Genomic DNA, 17,826 nt, shown 5'->3' on the forward strand with positions numbered 1-17,826 from the left:
GCTTTTGTCCTAAAATCTTGTGTGGATCAAATTATCCAAAGTCCAGCAAACTAAAATATGATCTAAGAACGTTTTGGTAACGTTCCCATTAAAGGGCTCTCCCAAAAATGAAATGTCTCTCATTAATTCCTCCCCCTCATGTTGTTCCAAACATGTAAGACTTCAGAACACAAATTATGATATTTTGACCTATTTTCGACTCTGACCTCTCCATAGACATCAATTTTATTACCACTATAAGGTCCAGAAAGGTAGTAAAAACACCATGTGACGCCAGTAGCTCAACCTTTATTTTATGAAGCGACGAGGATATTTCTTGTGCGCAACCCCCCCAAAAATAACGCCTTTATTCAACAATCTTTTCTGGCCTGTGTCAGTCTCCTACGCTGTTGACGTAGTAAATACAGGTCAGCGCTTTCGAAGCTGGCTTACCATTGGCCATCAGAACGCCGGTTTACCATTGGCCGACGCTGCCGCATGTGTGATGCTGATGCAGGAGCTAGCCAATGGTGAGCCGTAGAACTCGGAAGTGCTGCACTGTTTACACCACGATAACAGCACTGGAGACTGACACGGGCCAGAAAAGATTGTTGAATAAAGTGGTTATTATTTGTGCACGAAAAATAACAAAAAAAATCTCGTCCCTCGTCCCTTCATAAAATTAAGGCTGAACCACTGTAGTCACAGACTATTTTAACTATGTTTTTACTGGACCATAAAGTGTTCATTAATTAGCTGTCTATGGAGGGGTCAGAGAGCTTTCGGATTTCATCAGAAATCTTCATTTTTGTTCAGAAGATGAACAAAGGTCTTACAGGGTTGGAACGACATGAGGGAGGAATTAATGAATATACATTGTTCAACTGCTTCCGAAAAAAAAAACATCCCATGAATGATAACGTTTTTGTAATGTTTTGAGAACATTATTAAAGACCATAACTTTAAAAGAACATTTTATCAACATTATTGGGAGAATGTTTGTTCATAACTTTGAGAGAACCTTGCCAGAACGTTCTGAGAACGTGACATATCATGATGAGGAGGGTTTTAACACTTTCACAATGTTTTAACAATATGGTGAATGGGTAGGGTAGGTTCGGGTAAAATGACCCACCCCCACCTTCATTTTTTTTCTCCTAACCATAGATGACACAAAATCTTATCTCAGCACTTTAGATGACTGACTATGATATTATTAATTTTGTCATTTCATCTGATTATCAATATTTTTTTATCTAGATTTAGTTTGTTTTTAGGTTAATTGACCAGATTTAGTGGGAAAATATTGATATATGACACTGTATTATGTTGAACGTTTTTCTGTCTTTGTTAAAGAGGGATTTGTGGAGTAAAAGTTTTTATTTTAAAGTAAAAAGATCAAATGGGGTAAGATGGGCCACTAGAATTTGGCACAGGAGGTCCTGGGTGGCATGTTGTTACTAGTGTTATTATTTAAAAAATTCATAATTATTATAATTAATAGGGTTATTATTCAGTATTTTAATTAATTAGATGTACATTTCTTTGTTTTCCATTAAAACGTATTGGTTATTTGAGTGAAATCATTACATTTGCATTCATAGTGTTGCTATAATAACATATCTTCAATTAAAATATAGGCAATTAAATAAATATTCATATGCCTATATAAGTCCTAGAATATCTTTCAGATAAATCTCTTTTATTGGGATTCTGCTTCATCTGTTGTGCTATTCAATTATTATTGACAAAATTATATTATTTAAATAAAATAGTTTATTTAGTGTTTTGCATTAATGACGCTTAAAAAAAAAATACAAATAAATTATATATATAAGAATCAAAAGTCCTTTAGTGGGGCTTCTTGCCACTCTTGTATTATTTTACATTCCAATTTATTTCCTATAATAACACATTGGCTGGTGCATCATCATCCTGCACATGCTAAACTTATATCTGAATATGTTACATTTTAAAAGTAAGTCCACATTGTACTTAAGGAGGGCATCTCCCCCATCCTTTCCTATAATAATTATTTGATTAGCACAATACATTCAGGCACCAAATGTTAAATATCCCTGTCTTCTAGTGTTACACGCTGTGGAATTAACAACAGCACTCTTGGCACATTACATGACAACTAATTCGGTTTGTAACAGACAAATATAGGGTATTATTTATTTCAAGTTGGAGAAAGGTGACGGATTTTCCCATGCGCAGGACACACCCTCTCCTGGCTTTAACTTTAACCGCTCGTGCTTCCCACGGTGATGCGCAGTCTCGCGCTCCGCAAACGCATCGGAACAGCCTATCCGGTTGACGTGAGGGCGAAGAGCTGCTTGCAGTGAGTGGGAAAGTAAATGGGATGAAACCTCAAGTCAGAAGGCCAGCAGGTCGCACGTTCAAAGCTTCTTAACTGCAGCAGGTGGAAGGAGGAAGAGCTCGAGGAGAAGGAGGAGGCGCGCGCGGAGTGTAGAAGGACCTCAGTGGTCTTAGCATTTACCTGAGCATAATTTGCCAGCTTTATTTTGCGCGTTCTCATTATGGACAGATGGACAGTGTAATGAGAGTGTCTCCAAACAGGGAAAGGCTGTTCCGTGCGCGCAGAACAAGCGCGCAAATGTGTGCTATGAGAATGGATAGAGACCGAAAGAGTTGGCACTCGTGGGAGAGCTCGAGCACGGGCAGAAGGAGTGTTGTTAGGGCGACGATAAGGGATGTAGCACGCGGACAGCACTGGACCGTGATTTTCCTGCTCGCGCTCGCGCTACAGCCGCAGGTAAGCCGCCGATTACGCGCTATTTTCAGCCGCAGTTTAACCTGCTTTGACTTTTTTCCCCACGCGCTGTGAAAGCTTCAGTGTCGGTCTTACTTGAGAGGTGTTTACAAGAGATTCACACCACGCAAGTGACTTTCTGGGAGCTCAACTTTTCAAAACAGTTTCTGTTAGTCATTTTCTGGGCGCAGTCTGTTGAACACAACTGTTGGCAAAAATCGTCAAACACGTTTTAAACAAAACAAAATTTGTGTGATAGATTTGTGTTGTACAGACCCATAATAACGTGTTAAATAACGACAATATTTCTATATTTATTTATTTATTTTTGTTAATGTAGTCTGATCGCTTAGCTGTTGCTATGGTTACCTCCTCACGCAAATGCGATTTTTGACGCGTTTAGCGATTTCTGAGTAAACTTTTGTGATTGTAAAAAATTATATTAAATACGAATACATACTTTAAACACATCCAACCACCTTATTCACCAACATGTGAGAGGTTTAACCCTGAATTAGGGATGTCAGACCCCCCCATGATTCCGTTTTGCTCCTAATGTTCTGCCGTTGCCGTCCGCATCCACCTGTTGTTCCATCTTTCTTTGTTGCTCACTACACTTGTCGCGTTTTTGGGCGTGTTGTCTAATTTTTCATGCAGATTTTTCATTCTCATGCTCAGCTGTGAATAACATCAAAATATCTGTTGTAAAGCTTTGTCTTTGATGCTATTTACTCTGTAACTAGAGAAATTAAAAACAAGGCTCAGCATATTTGTAATGAACCCTTGGTGCATTGGCTTATTTGTACAAGAAAGCATCTAGTATAAATGAGGACATTGCAGTGTTTTTGTGTTTAGAGCGAGGCTTATTGTTAATTTCATTATGTTTACATCAGGCAGTAAAGTAGTGGCTGTGGAGATAATTTATAAAGAGAAATGGGTCTCTCTGTGGGCATGTGATTTTGCTTTTGTTTGCGTTCCCAGAAAACATTCAATGACTCTAATTATGCTGATGATCCATTTGTACCACCCAAATGGCTTAGCTGTATTTAGAGAACACATATCATTACTTTTTCAAAATATGAATCTCTCTTATGGTTTGAAAGAAGAAGCCTACTCTGTTTAAAACTAATTAGCATCAAAGCCTTAACTATGTTTTGGGTGGAGGGGGTGTCTTGGTCTTTTTATTTAAGGAAATTAACGAAGTAAGAATGTTAAAAGAAGTTGTAGGTCAAATTACATGGATTATGAAAATAATAGCATATTTTTAAAATTCAAAATGTTGAAATTCCATTAAAAAAACTTGAGGGGTTCACACGTTGTAATTTTTTGTTGTTGATTTAACTTTTAAAAGTAAGTAACCTAGTTGCCTTAAAATTGTGAGTTTATTGAAATTAAAAATGTGAGTTGATACAATGAAGGACATTTGTTTAATGGAAACTCTGAACAACATTAAAAATGTGATAAATCATGAAAATAGCACAATTTGGCATGTTGCACTGCATCGTCACTAATAAAACACACACAATTACCCAATACGCTTACTAAATATTTTAATAAAGGTTGTCGATTCTCAAAAAAATGTTCTTTGTATTAACTCAAATTTTTAATTTCAATGAATTCAACATTTTAAGGCAACCAGGTAACATAAACATATTGCCAAAAGTATGTTGAGTTCAGGTGTTCAATCACTTCCATGACCACAGGTTTATAAATCAAGCTGCATGCAGACGCTTCTACACACATTAGTGAAAGAATGGGTCGCTCTCAGGAGCTCAGTGAACTCAAGCGTGGTACCGTGATAGGTGCACACCTGTGCAATAAGTCCATTCGTGACATTTCCTCACTAGTAAATATTCCATGGTTAGTGGTATTATAACAAAGTGGAAAGTGGAAAACAGCAACTCAGCCAGGAAGTGGTAGGCCATGTAAAATCACAGCGCGGGGTCAGTGTATGCTGAGGCACACAGTGTACAGAAGTCGGCAAACTTTGTGTGGCCTTCAGCTTAGCTCAAGAACAGTGCGTAGAGAGCTTCATGGAATGGGTTTCCATGGCCGAGCAGCTCATCCAAGCCTTACATCACCGAGTGCAGTGCAAAGCGTGGGATGCAGTGGAGTAAAGCAGAGAGTAAAGTCCAGTAAAGAACTGGACTCTAGAGCAGCGAGACGTGTTCTCTGGAGTAACCCAACATTCTTTTCTGTCTGACAATCCAATGGACGAGTCTGGGTTTGGCGGTTGCAGTTGGGGGGGACTTGTCTCCTTCAATGACTTTGCTCTTTACAGCCCTGATTAGCATTAGAAACAATTAAGGTACATTGACTCCCAATGCTACACAATCCACCTCAGCCACCTATTATTCCAGGCTCTGAGGTTGTTGGTCTGAGGTGGAGATGACACCTCACCCGCTGTGGAGGGCAGATCCTGGGAATGTGAACCCTTTGAGCTCATGTGTGTTCTGGCGGGTGAACATACCTGTCCTGACACTGAGGGTGTGTGAAAAACGCTAATATTTTGGTTCTGCAGTTTTTGCAATACGAGCTTTGTTTTTTGAATGCTTTGATGGTTCTTGGATCATCTAAAGCCTCTTTTCACACAGTATGTTGGAGAATATATATCAGCAAGTGCTAAAGAGCAGGAAAAGGTAGACGAGAAGGGAAAGTAATCAACGGCTTTGTATTGTTGCTAATAACAGGGCTCAACATTAAGGTTGGCCCAGAGGCCTGACGGAAATGTCACTTGACCTCTCTTCCTCACTTCTTATGTTCATCAATCATGAATAAGTGCTTTATGCCTGACAAATGTTTGGAAAATTTGGATATTATCTATTTGAACTTTATTGTTGGATTTGATTTCTGCAAATTTGAAAGTCACATATTGTATATAACCTAGGTTTACATTAGTTACAGTGGGCTAACAGAGATGAGGATTTGTTCGAAATGGCACAAATATATGAATATACACATTGCCGTCCGTAAAAATGTTGAATGCTTTTGAATCTACCCATTTAAAATAACAGTTTTGTAAAATAACATATTTTTTAGTTGCTATTACTCCAGTCTGTCTGAGGCCTGGACTTGGGTTGGGAGGGTTGCAGGCCAGTTAAGTTCCTCCACACCAAACTTGCTCATCCATGTCTAATGGACCTTACTTTGTGCACTGGTGTGCAGTCATGTTGGAACAGGAAGGGGCCATCCCCAAACTGTTCCCACAAAGCTGGGAGCATGAAATTGTCCAAAATGTCTTGGTATGCTGAAGCGTTAGGAGTTACTTTCACTAGAACTAAGAGTGAAAGTAACCCCTACCCCTGAAAAAACAACCCCACACTATAATCCCCCATTCACCAAACTTTACACTTGGCACAATGCAGTTAGGCAATCACCATGGAATGTGTATCAGTGAGGACATTTCATGAATGGACTTATTGCACAGGTGGCAAACCTATTATGTTACCACCCTTGAGTTCACTGAGCTCCTGAGAGCGACCCATTCTTTCACAAATGTTTGTAGAGCCTCTGCATGCCTGCTTGATTTATACACCCGTGGCCATGGATTGGAACACCTGAATTCCATTATTTGAAGGGGTGTCCCAATACTATTGGCAATATAGTGTATGTTGCTTGCAAATGTTGAAAAAAAATAGACCAGATCAGATAGACCAAATGTGTTCTGCAGTGCTCTGTTGGATATAACGTCTTGTACTAGATATACTAGTCATTTGTACTAGACACTGATAATACAGTAACAGCTGGGCAATCCCAGTGTAGTTGTCCCCTCAGAAATGGTATTCTTTTAATTCTGAATAGCAGCATGTCTTTGCCTCTGATGTTGGACAGCAGAAGTTCAGCATGAGTCTTTGAGGGGTTTTAATGTCTCAGTAATGAGCCCTGTGATGCAGCTCCACAAGAGAGACTGCTGAAATACAGGTATGTTGGGAATGACCCTGGCAGAGGATAGAGGGAGAGGAAGAAAGAGATATGGAGAGTGATGGCCGGTGGTCTATCTGCCGAGTGTTTGATGTGTCCATGTTTTAGGAACAGGAATGGGACAACATGCCATGATGGAACAATGGGAGGACAGTACAGCCATTCAGCGGTCCTGCTCAAACGTAGGGTCACAGGGAGAGGACAGGCACCACCAAGTCTTACTGTCTGACCCAGCTTGGAATGTTGTATTCACAGGAGAATCAGTGTGTGCTTGTGTGTGTGTGTGTGTGTGTGTGTGTGTGTGTGTGTATTTGTTTGTGTGGGAAAGTGTGTGATGCCTCTGTTTTTTTTCTTCTTGTATTTGCATATGGAAAAGACATCATGCACTGTAGCCAGGGTCAAAAATATCTTTAACAGATAATGAAGCCAGGGCCTGTTCAGGACTTTCATCTGCCCCTGCCACTTTACAGGTGTGTGTGTGTGTGTGTGTGTGTGTGTGTGTATGTGCGCATCCACTCTTCCTTATGACAAAAACACTGAATAAAGGAAGACAGGAAAGTCTGGACATAATAATGAGAGAAGGCGGGATCTGTTCCCAGGTGAAAAAGTGGCACGGCTGGAGAGGGCATTGAGATGCGTTGTACATCTCCCTGGGGAGAGATGGAGAGAAAAGAAAGGAGGGGTATTGATATAAAAAAAAGAATGGAAATAAGGCAAGGGGTTGAAGAGTAGGAAGTAACTAACACAAGGGAGTAAAGAGAGAGAGAGTGTGAGAGAGAGAGGCGAGACATGAGGAGGTAAATAACCTGAGGGGAGAAGATGGAGATAATGAAGTTAAGTGAGCATGCAGATGAAGAGGAAGATTACAGTTCGAAAGAGGACCGTCGTTGTTCGTTTAGACACAGGGGATTTGCTTTAAACCAATGTTATCGTCTTTTCCTTCTGTCTGTATCTGCCTTCAGACACAAAGACTACTAGAGTCATTATCTGTGTGGATGAATGAAGTCTCGTGAGGATTGTGTTTTGTGTTGTTTAAAGGTTGTTGGATGGCAAGGAAACGTCATCGTGTACTGTATGAATACATCTGTAAAACAGATTTGAATGTCATGTTTTATTTTGAATTCACATAGTTTTCTTAGTCCAAACCAGCAGGGCCTCTGAGCATTACTCAGAGCAAGTTCATCTGTGTTCATGCAACCACAGTATTGTTGTTTTTGTGGTGATGCAGTTGGGTTCTTTTCAATCTCCTGTCTTAAAGGGATAGTTAACCTAAAAAAAAGCAATTTTCACATCCTCTGTTCATATTCTAAATTTCATCAGATGCTCTTCTCTATATCATAAGTGAATGGGGAATGAGTGCTGTCATGCTTCAGAAATGACAATAAAACACCTTAAACATAACTGTATGAAGACAAGTCAAAGAAGTGTTGCATCAAATCTAATGTGTGACGTCAAATCTGCTGTTTCACATCTTGACATGCTATTTTTGAATGTGTGTAAACTTCAGGGAGGTTTGAGAGCTGTAATGGAGGGAATGATTTTCAACTGTCATATAGCTATATATTGCATAATTCAGATGACATTTTTATGGTTTAGGAAAGAGCAGCCAGAACATTGGGTCTCAATTTTTGGATCCAACTACGGGCTACTATCCAAATAAGGGATACAACTACGGGCACTGGGCATGCGTACATCAATATCGTGTCATTACCGTATCTGCATTGTTGTAAGGGTATGTTTAGGGTTGGGGTAGGTGTAGGCATTAATAAAACACATCTGTTAAGTAGCAAATGTATTTATTGTTATTTTATTGTGAGATTTTGCCTCACCTCCGACCACTGCTATACCCCTTCTAGCCACAACTCTTCTTCTCCGTTTATAGTGTATTTCTGTGGCAGAATTACAACGCCACACACTGGCCTGGCATGCAAACTACATCGTTTTTAGTCAGTTTCGGTAATCTCGTGTGGACGCAGATATTTCTTGAAACGAGGAAAAAAAAGATTGGATTGGGAAAGCGCTGGCTTCGTGTGGACTAGAGTACGGATCGGGCCGCATTTTTCTGTCCGAGCCCGACCCGCGTCCGACAGAGCAGTAACCGAACCCGACCCGAGCCCGACAGGCATTCAAATATTTATGTCCGAGCCCGACCTGAGCCCGACAGTTAAAATCAATTTTTTCCCGTCATATACTAATGACACGCACGTTTGTGTGTGTGGAAAGCCCGCTTTTATTAAGCAACTGTAAGGAAGGCATTCAGAAATGTTTACAGACGAGCGCATCAGCGCGCACACGGGGCATCAAACGTTACACAGAGCCCAATAAAATAGCCAACTGAAGTTAAATGAACAAAGGTCTGCTAAAAATGGCCCAAGCTAACAGAACAAAACATTAACGTAACACAATTTAAATGCTTATTGAAATGAAAGTCATCTTACCAATTTTCTCAAACTGTATGGTTCCTAAACTGCAACATGGGATCTATTTACATAATCTATCCATCAAAGTTTAGGCTAATCGAGGTTTTATGCAGAAAAAGGATTGCATCAACTGTGGATGGCTTCAAGGCTGTCCTGCTGCCAGCAGCGCTGAAGTTGCGCTCACTGGAATGACAGGGATGCCGCGGGCAATATGCACGCACGTGTTGCGAGTTGTTGTCACGGCGACATAAACAAATTTCCACATGCAGGAAGATTAAATGTATTTTAATCACAAAAACAAACCATTGCATCCAGTTAAACAGGCCCATTGGCTACTTGCATAATAAGCAGTTTTAAATTTACATGGTTCAATGCCTTATCGCGCTGACGTGACCGAGCCCGACCCGAACCCGAACGTCATTTCTAAATATCTGTCCGAACCCGGCCCGACCCGTCGGGTACCGTCGGAACCCGTCGGGCTTGGGTCGGGTATCCATCCTCTAGTGTGGACGGGGCTTAAGTAGGGTTGAGCCCCATGGGAACCCCTAAACGGTTCTATATAGAACCTTTTCCCTGGCTACGAATGAAGAACCCAAAGCATTCTTGTGACTTATTTTATCCACCTTATTCCTGCCACGACTGTGTTTTGAATTATGGGTGGCACTTCCGGTTTCTGGAACTTCCATTCAAAAAGACTGAAACGAATCACTTCAAATCTTAACGTTGCGCAACCAATAAAGCTTATCCATCAGTTTGACTGAATGAGCTGTCGATTTTCCTTCATGTTTTATTTTCAGACATGAGAATAATGTAACGCTTGGTATTTTAACGTGACATGCTGTAACAAGAATATCTACACTGTAAAAAAATATTTAGAAGTTTAGAGTTCATTGAAATGACATTTTTGAGTTAATACAATGAACATTTTTTTGAGATTCGACAACCTTTATTAAAATATTATTAAAAGATTTTGTAAGCATATTGGGTAATTTTGTGTGTTTTATTTCTGATGACGCAGTGAAACATGCCAAATAGTGCTATTTTCATGATTTATCTTTTTTTATGTGGTTTAGATACAATAATATTTTGAGTTTCTATTTATTAAACAAGTGTCCTTCATTGTATCAACTCAAATTTTTTATTTCAATAAAATTTTAAGGTAACCAGGTTACTGACTTTTTTAAGTTAAACCAACAAAAACCAACAATAATTTTTTACAGTGTATAAGATCTCTTCAATCACTGCATTCTTTTTCTCATGATTTTTTATTTATTTTTCTTCTTTGTTTTCTGCTGAAACAGTGCACATTTGTGGTCTGTTCTTGTGGTACAAAATATTTCATTAATAATTCACTGGAATGCACAAAGAATCTATCGTTTTTCTTCTCAAATCCTCACCTTGTGGTCTGTGTGGGTCCTAATGCCCCAGTATAGTGAGGGGGACACTATATTGTATTTGACATTAAATCATTCATTCAAAAGATTGATTCATTATACATTAAGTAGACCGCAGCAATTAAAATTTTGACTGAACCTCTAGTAAATTACAGTATATTAGTCAAATATATTACAAAAAAAATTGTTTTGTTGTCTGTTCAGAATCGTGATCTCTATTTGAAACACAAATAAACATGGTTCTCAATTTATCCAGAATCGTGCAGCTCTAATAGACAGTGTGCGGATCGTCCGCACGGATGAAGTATACTTTGGGCTTTAAAGAGCCTGGACAAACTTTGGTTGAAATATGTGTTCCCCTCGGTCTTGGGATAGCTCATTGCACCTGCACTGTATTAACATAAACTACAAAAAAAACAACAACGTAATAATGATGTGCTACATTAAAGTGATATCATATTTTTCACTTTTATTACAACAGAAGTTAACTACATCTCAGCATAGGTGTGACAGCCTTTGAATATTGTCTAAAACAAAATTATGGAGGAGGATGTTCAGATATTCAACTCTATTAACAAGATAACAGCAGACTTACATCTGTTCATGTTTTCCAGCATCCCTCCACCACCCCATCTCCTCACTTCTAGCTATTCCTATTCCTAAGTCTGAGCTATGAGCCCATCCATCGAACAGCATGCCAAATACGCATAACCTTTATTTAATTATATGTAAGTGTGAACTTGTGAAAGGAAGTTTTTGAAGGCTTTGGAGGTTAAGAACCACTGATTTAAGTGCTTCCTTTTCCTGCTAACAATCTTTATAGTTGTAATTTACATTATAAAGAAAAATTATATATTTTTCCAATCATATTTTGCAGTGAGAGTCTCACATGCATACAAAAAGGAGGGCCGGCCAATATCCATATACGATAAAACCGTTTTCAGTAACCTAATAACATTAATATGAACTAGTATAATTGAGAGAATATACATTCTGAACATCTTTGGAGGGTGAAAGTGATGCTTCTCATCTTAAAGGGTTAGTTCACCAAAAAAATGAAAATTCTGTGATTCATTTTCACCCTAATAATCATCCTAATGTCGCTGGACACCCGTCAGACCTCTGTTCATCTTCAGACACAGATGAAGATATTAGTGTTGAAATCCGATGGCTCAGAAAGGCCTTCATTGACACCAATGTCATTTCCTCTCTCAAGACCCATAAAGGCACTAAAGACGTCGTTACAAAGCCCATCTCACTACAGCGGCTCTACAATCATTTCATGAGGCGGCGAGAATAGTTTTTGTGTGCAAAAAAACTAAATAAAGACTTATATAGTTATGGGCTGATTTCAAAACAAAGTTTTGAACGTCATGAATCAGAGTATCGATTCATGATTCGGATCGCGTGTCAAACTGCTGAAATCACGGGACATTGGCGATCCTAATCATGAATCATTACACTGATTCATAACACTCGAAAACTTTGTTTTGAAATTGGCCCATCACCATATAAGTCATTATTAAGGGTTATTTTTTGTGGACCAAAACTATTCTCGCCGCCTCATGAAATGATTGTAGAGCCGCTGTAGTGAGATGGGCTTTGTAACGACGTCTTTAGTGCCTTTATGGGTCTTGAGAGAGGAAATGACATTGGTGTCAATGAAGGCCTTTCTGAGCCATCGGATTTCAACACTAATATCTTCATTTGTGTTCTAAAGATGAACGGAGGTCTGACGGGTGTCGAACGTCATTAGGGTAAGTAATAGTTTAAAAAAGTTTAATTTTTGGGTGAACTAACCCTTTAATGACTTTATGCACTCAGTCACGTGAGTTTCCCTGTTTATTTAATCTTGCTGTTTTGATCTCCTGCAGGTTGTGTGTGCGGTGGGCATGTTTGAGGTGGAGATTCGACAGTGGCTGAACCCACAGGGCTTTCTACAGAGCGGTCAGTGCTGTGACCCCCAGGTCAGCGGGGGGCAGCACTGCTCATCAGGTGATCAATGCGACACCTTCTTCAAGGCCTGTCTGAAGGAGTACCAGGCTCGGGTTTCGCCAACCGGCACCTGTACATACGGCACTGGCAGCACACCTGTCCTGGGGGGAAACTCCCACACCTTACATCACCACGGAAATGAGGGAAGCGATGGCAGAAACGGACGGATTGTTATCCCGTTTAAATATGCATGGCCAGTGAGTACAACTTATTCATCAGTTTTGGAAACACTGCTGAAGTGAAAGCGTAATTTCTATATACATCATGTATACTACAGGCAAATATGGCTGAAGACACTTGGATGATGCGCAGGTTTCTGATCTTTTATACTGACAATTGTGCATGTTTGAACATATATCAGAGGGGTATTTTTCTAAAGGGCAGATGTCATGTGACATGTCAGTCTCTCCTCTGCTGCCCTTATCATGTCAGTTCTTGAAGGTGGACCATGTCATTTACAAAGATAACTGAAAAAGTTTCCAGAAAATTCCTCCATCTGCCATTGGTTGAAAAATACATAGTACCGCCTCCAAAACTCACTCCACTGGTTGAGCCAATATTTTCATTTTTTAAATATGCTTATAATGGGGAAAACAACCAAATGTAGGGGTGTCAAATCACAGTAGAGGCACAGTATTTACACATTTCTTTGAAATCAATGCATTATAATCTTATTTAATGTTTCTTTTCTCTGTATGTTAAAGAAAGAGCATTCTGTCCTATTCTCATTGTCATATCCTTCCAAATCCGGAACACTTTTGTTCATCTTCGAACCTCAAATGAAGATATTTTTTATTCTGTCCCTCCATATTTGTGTCCCACCATTGAAAGTCCATTACACCAAAAATGTGATGCTTCAAAAAGTTCATCAAGATTCTTCAGAAGTGTTTCATTAAACCGCTTGATTCGTATAGATTTCTTTTATTTATTTTATTTATTTAATAATTTATTTGATAGGGACAGATACCACCAACATAGATCATTTAAACTAAACAATCTGATGTCTGTATCACAGTGTATATAGCCAAAGGCTAATTTGCAACACTTGTCCCTAGAAGGGCCTTTATACAATCAAATACAATAAATACAAAAAAGTATCTAAAAACTGATTCATACAATAATAAAATTCAAACAATTATACTCTATAACTTCCAAACATACAAAATATAATCATGATATTATAAGTGAGTACAAGTCTGATTTATCTTTAACCATGTCTTAAGTCTGGAAGAAAACAATTTAAAATCAGGAATAGTTTTTATATCAGGTGGCAATAAATTCCAGAGTTTAGAGCTTCTAACAGAAAAAGCTGTCTGACCAAAACTAGTCCTGCAGTATGGAATTTTACAATCATGGTGTGTATTACTTCTCGTAACTCTACTGCTGTTCAGTTTCTCCACATATTTACTTAACGGTTCAGGCGTTAAATGATTAAAACATTTATACAATAATTTAAGAAAACTAAAATTAATAAAACTATCAAAACTCATTAAATTATATTTTTTAAGAATAGCACAGTGATGATATCGAATCGGTTTTTTGTCCATGATTTTAATTGCACGATTATATAATGAACCTAAACTTTTAATTACAGTAGGAGCAGCCTGTGCCCATGCTGTTACGCAATATGATATATGAGAAAATACCATAGCGTGCATGTACAACAGTGCTGCCTGGTTTGGGATGTAATTTCTAATTAATTTAAAACACTTAAGGTTACTTTGTATTGTTCTTGAAATTTTCTTTATATGTTTTTTAAATGTAAGCTGAGAATCTAAAACCAATCCAAGATATTTAAAATCTGTAACAGAATCAATTTTTCCATTTTGTAAATTAATAATAAAATTTCCTTTTAAATCATGTTTCCTAATAGAAAAACACATAGAAACTGTTTTAGAAACATTTAAGACTAACTGATTTTGACTAAGCCACTGTTGAATAGGAGACATACATACAGACAATGCCTCTGCAGCCTGTTTAGGCGACTTAGCAGCGATGTAAAAAACTGCATCATCTGCATAAAGTTGACAGCTGGCCCCTGCACAGTGCATAGGTAAGTCATTTATAAAGAGACTGAACAGCAGCGGTCCAAGTATAGAGCCTTGTGGAATACCGATTTTAATGTTTGAAAATGCTGATATATCTTGATCTATTCTAACACCCTGTGCTCTAGACTGAAGATAAGAAGTAAACCACATAACTGCCTCAGTAGAAAAATTAAAACCTAACATTTTAGATAAAAGTAAGCCATGATTGACCGTATCAAAGGCCTTTTTGAGGTCAATGAAGACAGCACCCACCACCATACCCTTATCTAGTGATTTTTTAATATTTTCAATTAGACAGCAGTTTGCCATTTCAGTTGAGTACCCTGGTCTGAAGCCAAACTGCTGTGGGTGGAGGAGCTGTCTGGATTCTAGATAGTCAATCAATTGAGCTGCTACAACTTTTTCGATAACTTTAGATATAACTGGTAAAATTGATATAGGACGATAATTGCACATAGAATCTTGACTTCCTGTTTTGAATACTGGGATGATTACTGCTTTTTTCCATGCACTCGGGAATGTACAGGTTCTTATAGACAAATTAACAAGATGTGTCAATGGTTTGACAAGAACATCTCTATATTTTTTAAGAAAACTACTATTCATATTATAAATGTCATTAGATTTTGAATTAGAAAGTTTATTTATTATATCAATAACTTTTATTTCTTGAGTCTCTTTAATACAAAAACAATCTGTTGCAACAACTTTCACAGTAGAGATCTGGCTTTCTACATGTTGAAAACCTTGTGTCAATTCTTCAACTGATTGTAAAAAGTATGTATTAAACTCATTTGCCATAGCAGCACTATTAGTTATGATATTACCATTAATGCTAAGTTCTGTAATTCTTTTATTTTTATTAGATTTGTTAGTCATATTATTTAAATGCTTCCATAATAAATTACTGTTACCTTTAGCATTATCAATTAGTTGTGTATAGTATGTAGCTTTTGCTTTACGCAGCTCAAGTACAACTTTATTTCTTAGACTTTTGTAAATCAAAAAATCAATATTAAGTTTTGTGCGTAATGATAATTTTAAAGCCAAATCTCTCTTTTTCATAAGTTTATGTATTTCATTATTAATCCACGGTATAGTTTTTTTTTTTTGTCTAGTTTTTATTCGCTTTGTAAATTTTTGTGTTATTCCTGTAATCGCTGTCGTCACGGCATTACAGCACTCCTCTACATCCTCCAGAGCCGTAATCTGTTCCCAGTTTATATTATAAAATTCACTTTCAAATTGTACAATTTTAGATTTTGGGATAATGTTTTTTAGTTTTTCACAGTCAGGTTTACCAAAATACTGCAAACGGTTTCTGGTCAGTTTCCTAACAGTTAGGATCATGTTATGGTCCGAAAGTCCTGTAATAAGATTATAAGTCCGTGTTATACGTTCAGACTTATTAGTAAATGTAAGATCAATAAGGGTCCTAGTCTGTCGAGTTATCCTTGTAGGTCCTACAATCATTTGTTGATAATTGAATTTTGTAAAGGATGCTTTTAATTTTTGTTTACAGCTTTTATCAGACCAATTAATATTAAAATCACCATACCATATTGTCTCTCTATACGAGTCTAATTGTTTCAATACATGGCTCAATTCATCATAAAAAATACTATTATGAGAGGGTGGATTGTAAAGAACAACAATATTAAAATACATAGTAGGTGATAAAACTACATTCAGGGCTAGACATTCTAAAGTAGTACTCAATACAATTTCATTACACTTAAATTTCTCTTTAATATATATTAATACTCCTCCTCCCTTACCAATGTTCCTATCCTTTCTAAAACACTGGTATCCGGCAATATCCAACATGGTGGTCGGTAAAGTACAGTGAAGCCAAGATTCTGTCAGACAAAGATAATCTAAATTCGAGTCCAAAAGAAGTGCGGAAACCTGATCCCTTTTGGGGATGAGGCTGCGTATATTTAGATGTCCCCCAAGTATTCCCTTTGGCTTACTCTTAGCGTCCCAGAGAACACGGGCATGATTCACAGTCTGAAAAAATAAATGTTGCTTCTGTTTTTGTGCTGCACAACTGTCCGAGCCATCCCTGCGCATATGTGACGCATATGTGACGCCATATGTGACGCATTGTATTTTACAATGTCTTTACAAACTTTTGTAGTGTCAAAGTTTTGGTGAGTTCCCGGTGGCTGCCCTCTTTCTTTCTTTTTTTAAAATATTTTTTTATTTTAATTTAATTATAATATTATTGCCTTTTTAATTATATATAATTGCCCCAATGCAATAAAGTGCATTCAAAAATAAATCGATAATAAATTATGAAATGGTTAGTCTTGACTGACAACGCTACGACTCAGCGCACGTGAGCACTGTGTGTCCGCCAAAGCGTTTCAAACAGAGTAATAATCAGTGTGAAGCAGCATCATTGAGGGAAAGCTCACAAAGAAGTTGTGAAATAAAGCAAAATTTCTGACCTCCTCAGGGCTTCAAATGCAGGTCAGTTTCACCTGTAAAAGGCTACTGTGGGTTTGTCTTCTTTAACGTAGCTAAGTATTAAACTGCTAGCAAATGTTAGCAGTAGAACCCAATTACTGTCGTCATTTAAAAAATGACATAATTCGTTTATATTGTAAACTTACAGTAGTAATTTAGCAGACAGATTTTCACATCGATTTATACATTTGGAGGGAGCTATAGAGCAGACAACAACACAACAAATATTAGTAATAATTCAATAACTTGTTCAGTATTATGATTTTTCTATAAAGATATTGTCATGATATATATACAAATATATATTTTGCATGAAATAGTTTAGTTAAATATTGGATATTTAAGACATTTTAAGATAAAACAACACATTGTCCTAATTTGATACTTTGAAATTACCTTAAAATAAATTTAGATTCTGTTCAAACAAATTACGTCTTTTTTTGTTTTTGCAATGCTGAGACGGTTCTGTTCCTAACATTAGACCTGCTGAATAATCAGTGACAGGTACAAAGAGAAAAAAACGAAGTAAGAAGTAGCAAAAAAGTAAACCTTCACAAGGGAGAGAGTCGAGACGTCAGGGAAAATGAAGAGAATGGAAAAGGGAAGGTGCAGTTCAAGAGAGAACCTTTAATTATTTTTTGCACGGCCTCAGCTTATGGATCTAAACTTTCTTTTTTATGTGATGACCATACAAAAAAATATGGTCCTCTATTGTTCCAAAATTTGTTGTGGGTGTATGGGATGCCCTGGATGGATGTGAAATTTCCCAGCCGGATATTTTGTCCCAGACTGACCCTCTATAGAAGCATGAGTTTGCCTCT

General features: G+C 37.7%; 1 protein-coding gene across 2 annotated transcripts in view; it reads left to right on the forward strand.

Moving 5' to 3' along the window:
• Positions 1-2,273: 2,273 nt before the first annotated feature.
• Positions 2,274-17,826, forward strand: part of LOC137043036 (protein jagged-1b) — an 89,030-nt gene continuing 73,477 nt past the window's right edge. For both annotated transcript variants that reach the window (XM_067419077.1, XM_067419078.1), the window contains exons 1-2: positions 2,274-2,758; positions 12,365-12,682. In XM_067419077.1, the coding sequence (XP_067275178.1) occupies positions 2,531-2,758; positions 12,365-12,682 (546 nt within the window). In that variant the 5' untranslated portion in view covers positions 2,274-2,530. The remainder of the gene's footprint in view (positions 2,759-12,364; positions 12,683-17,826) is intronic.

This window comes from Pseudorasbora parva, chromosome 16 (genome assembly GCF_024679245.1).
Source record: "Pseudorasbora parva isolate DD20220531a chromosome 16, ASM2467924v1, whole genome shotgun sequence".
Lineage (NCBI taxonomy): Eukaryota > Metazoa > Chordata > Actinopteri > Cypriniformes > Gobionidae > Pseudorasbora > Pseudorasbora parva.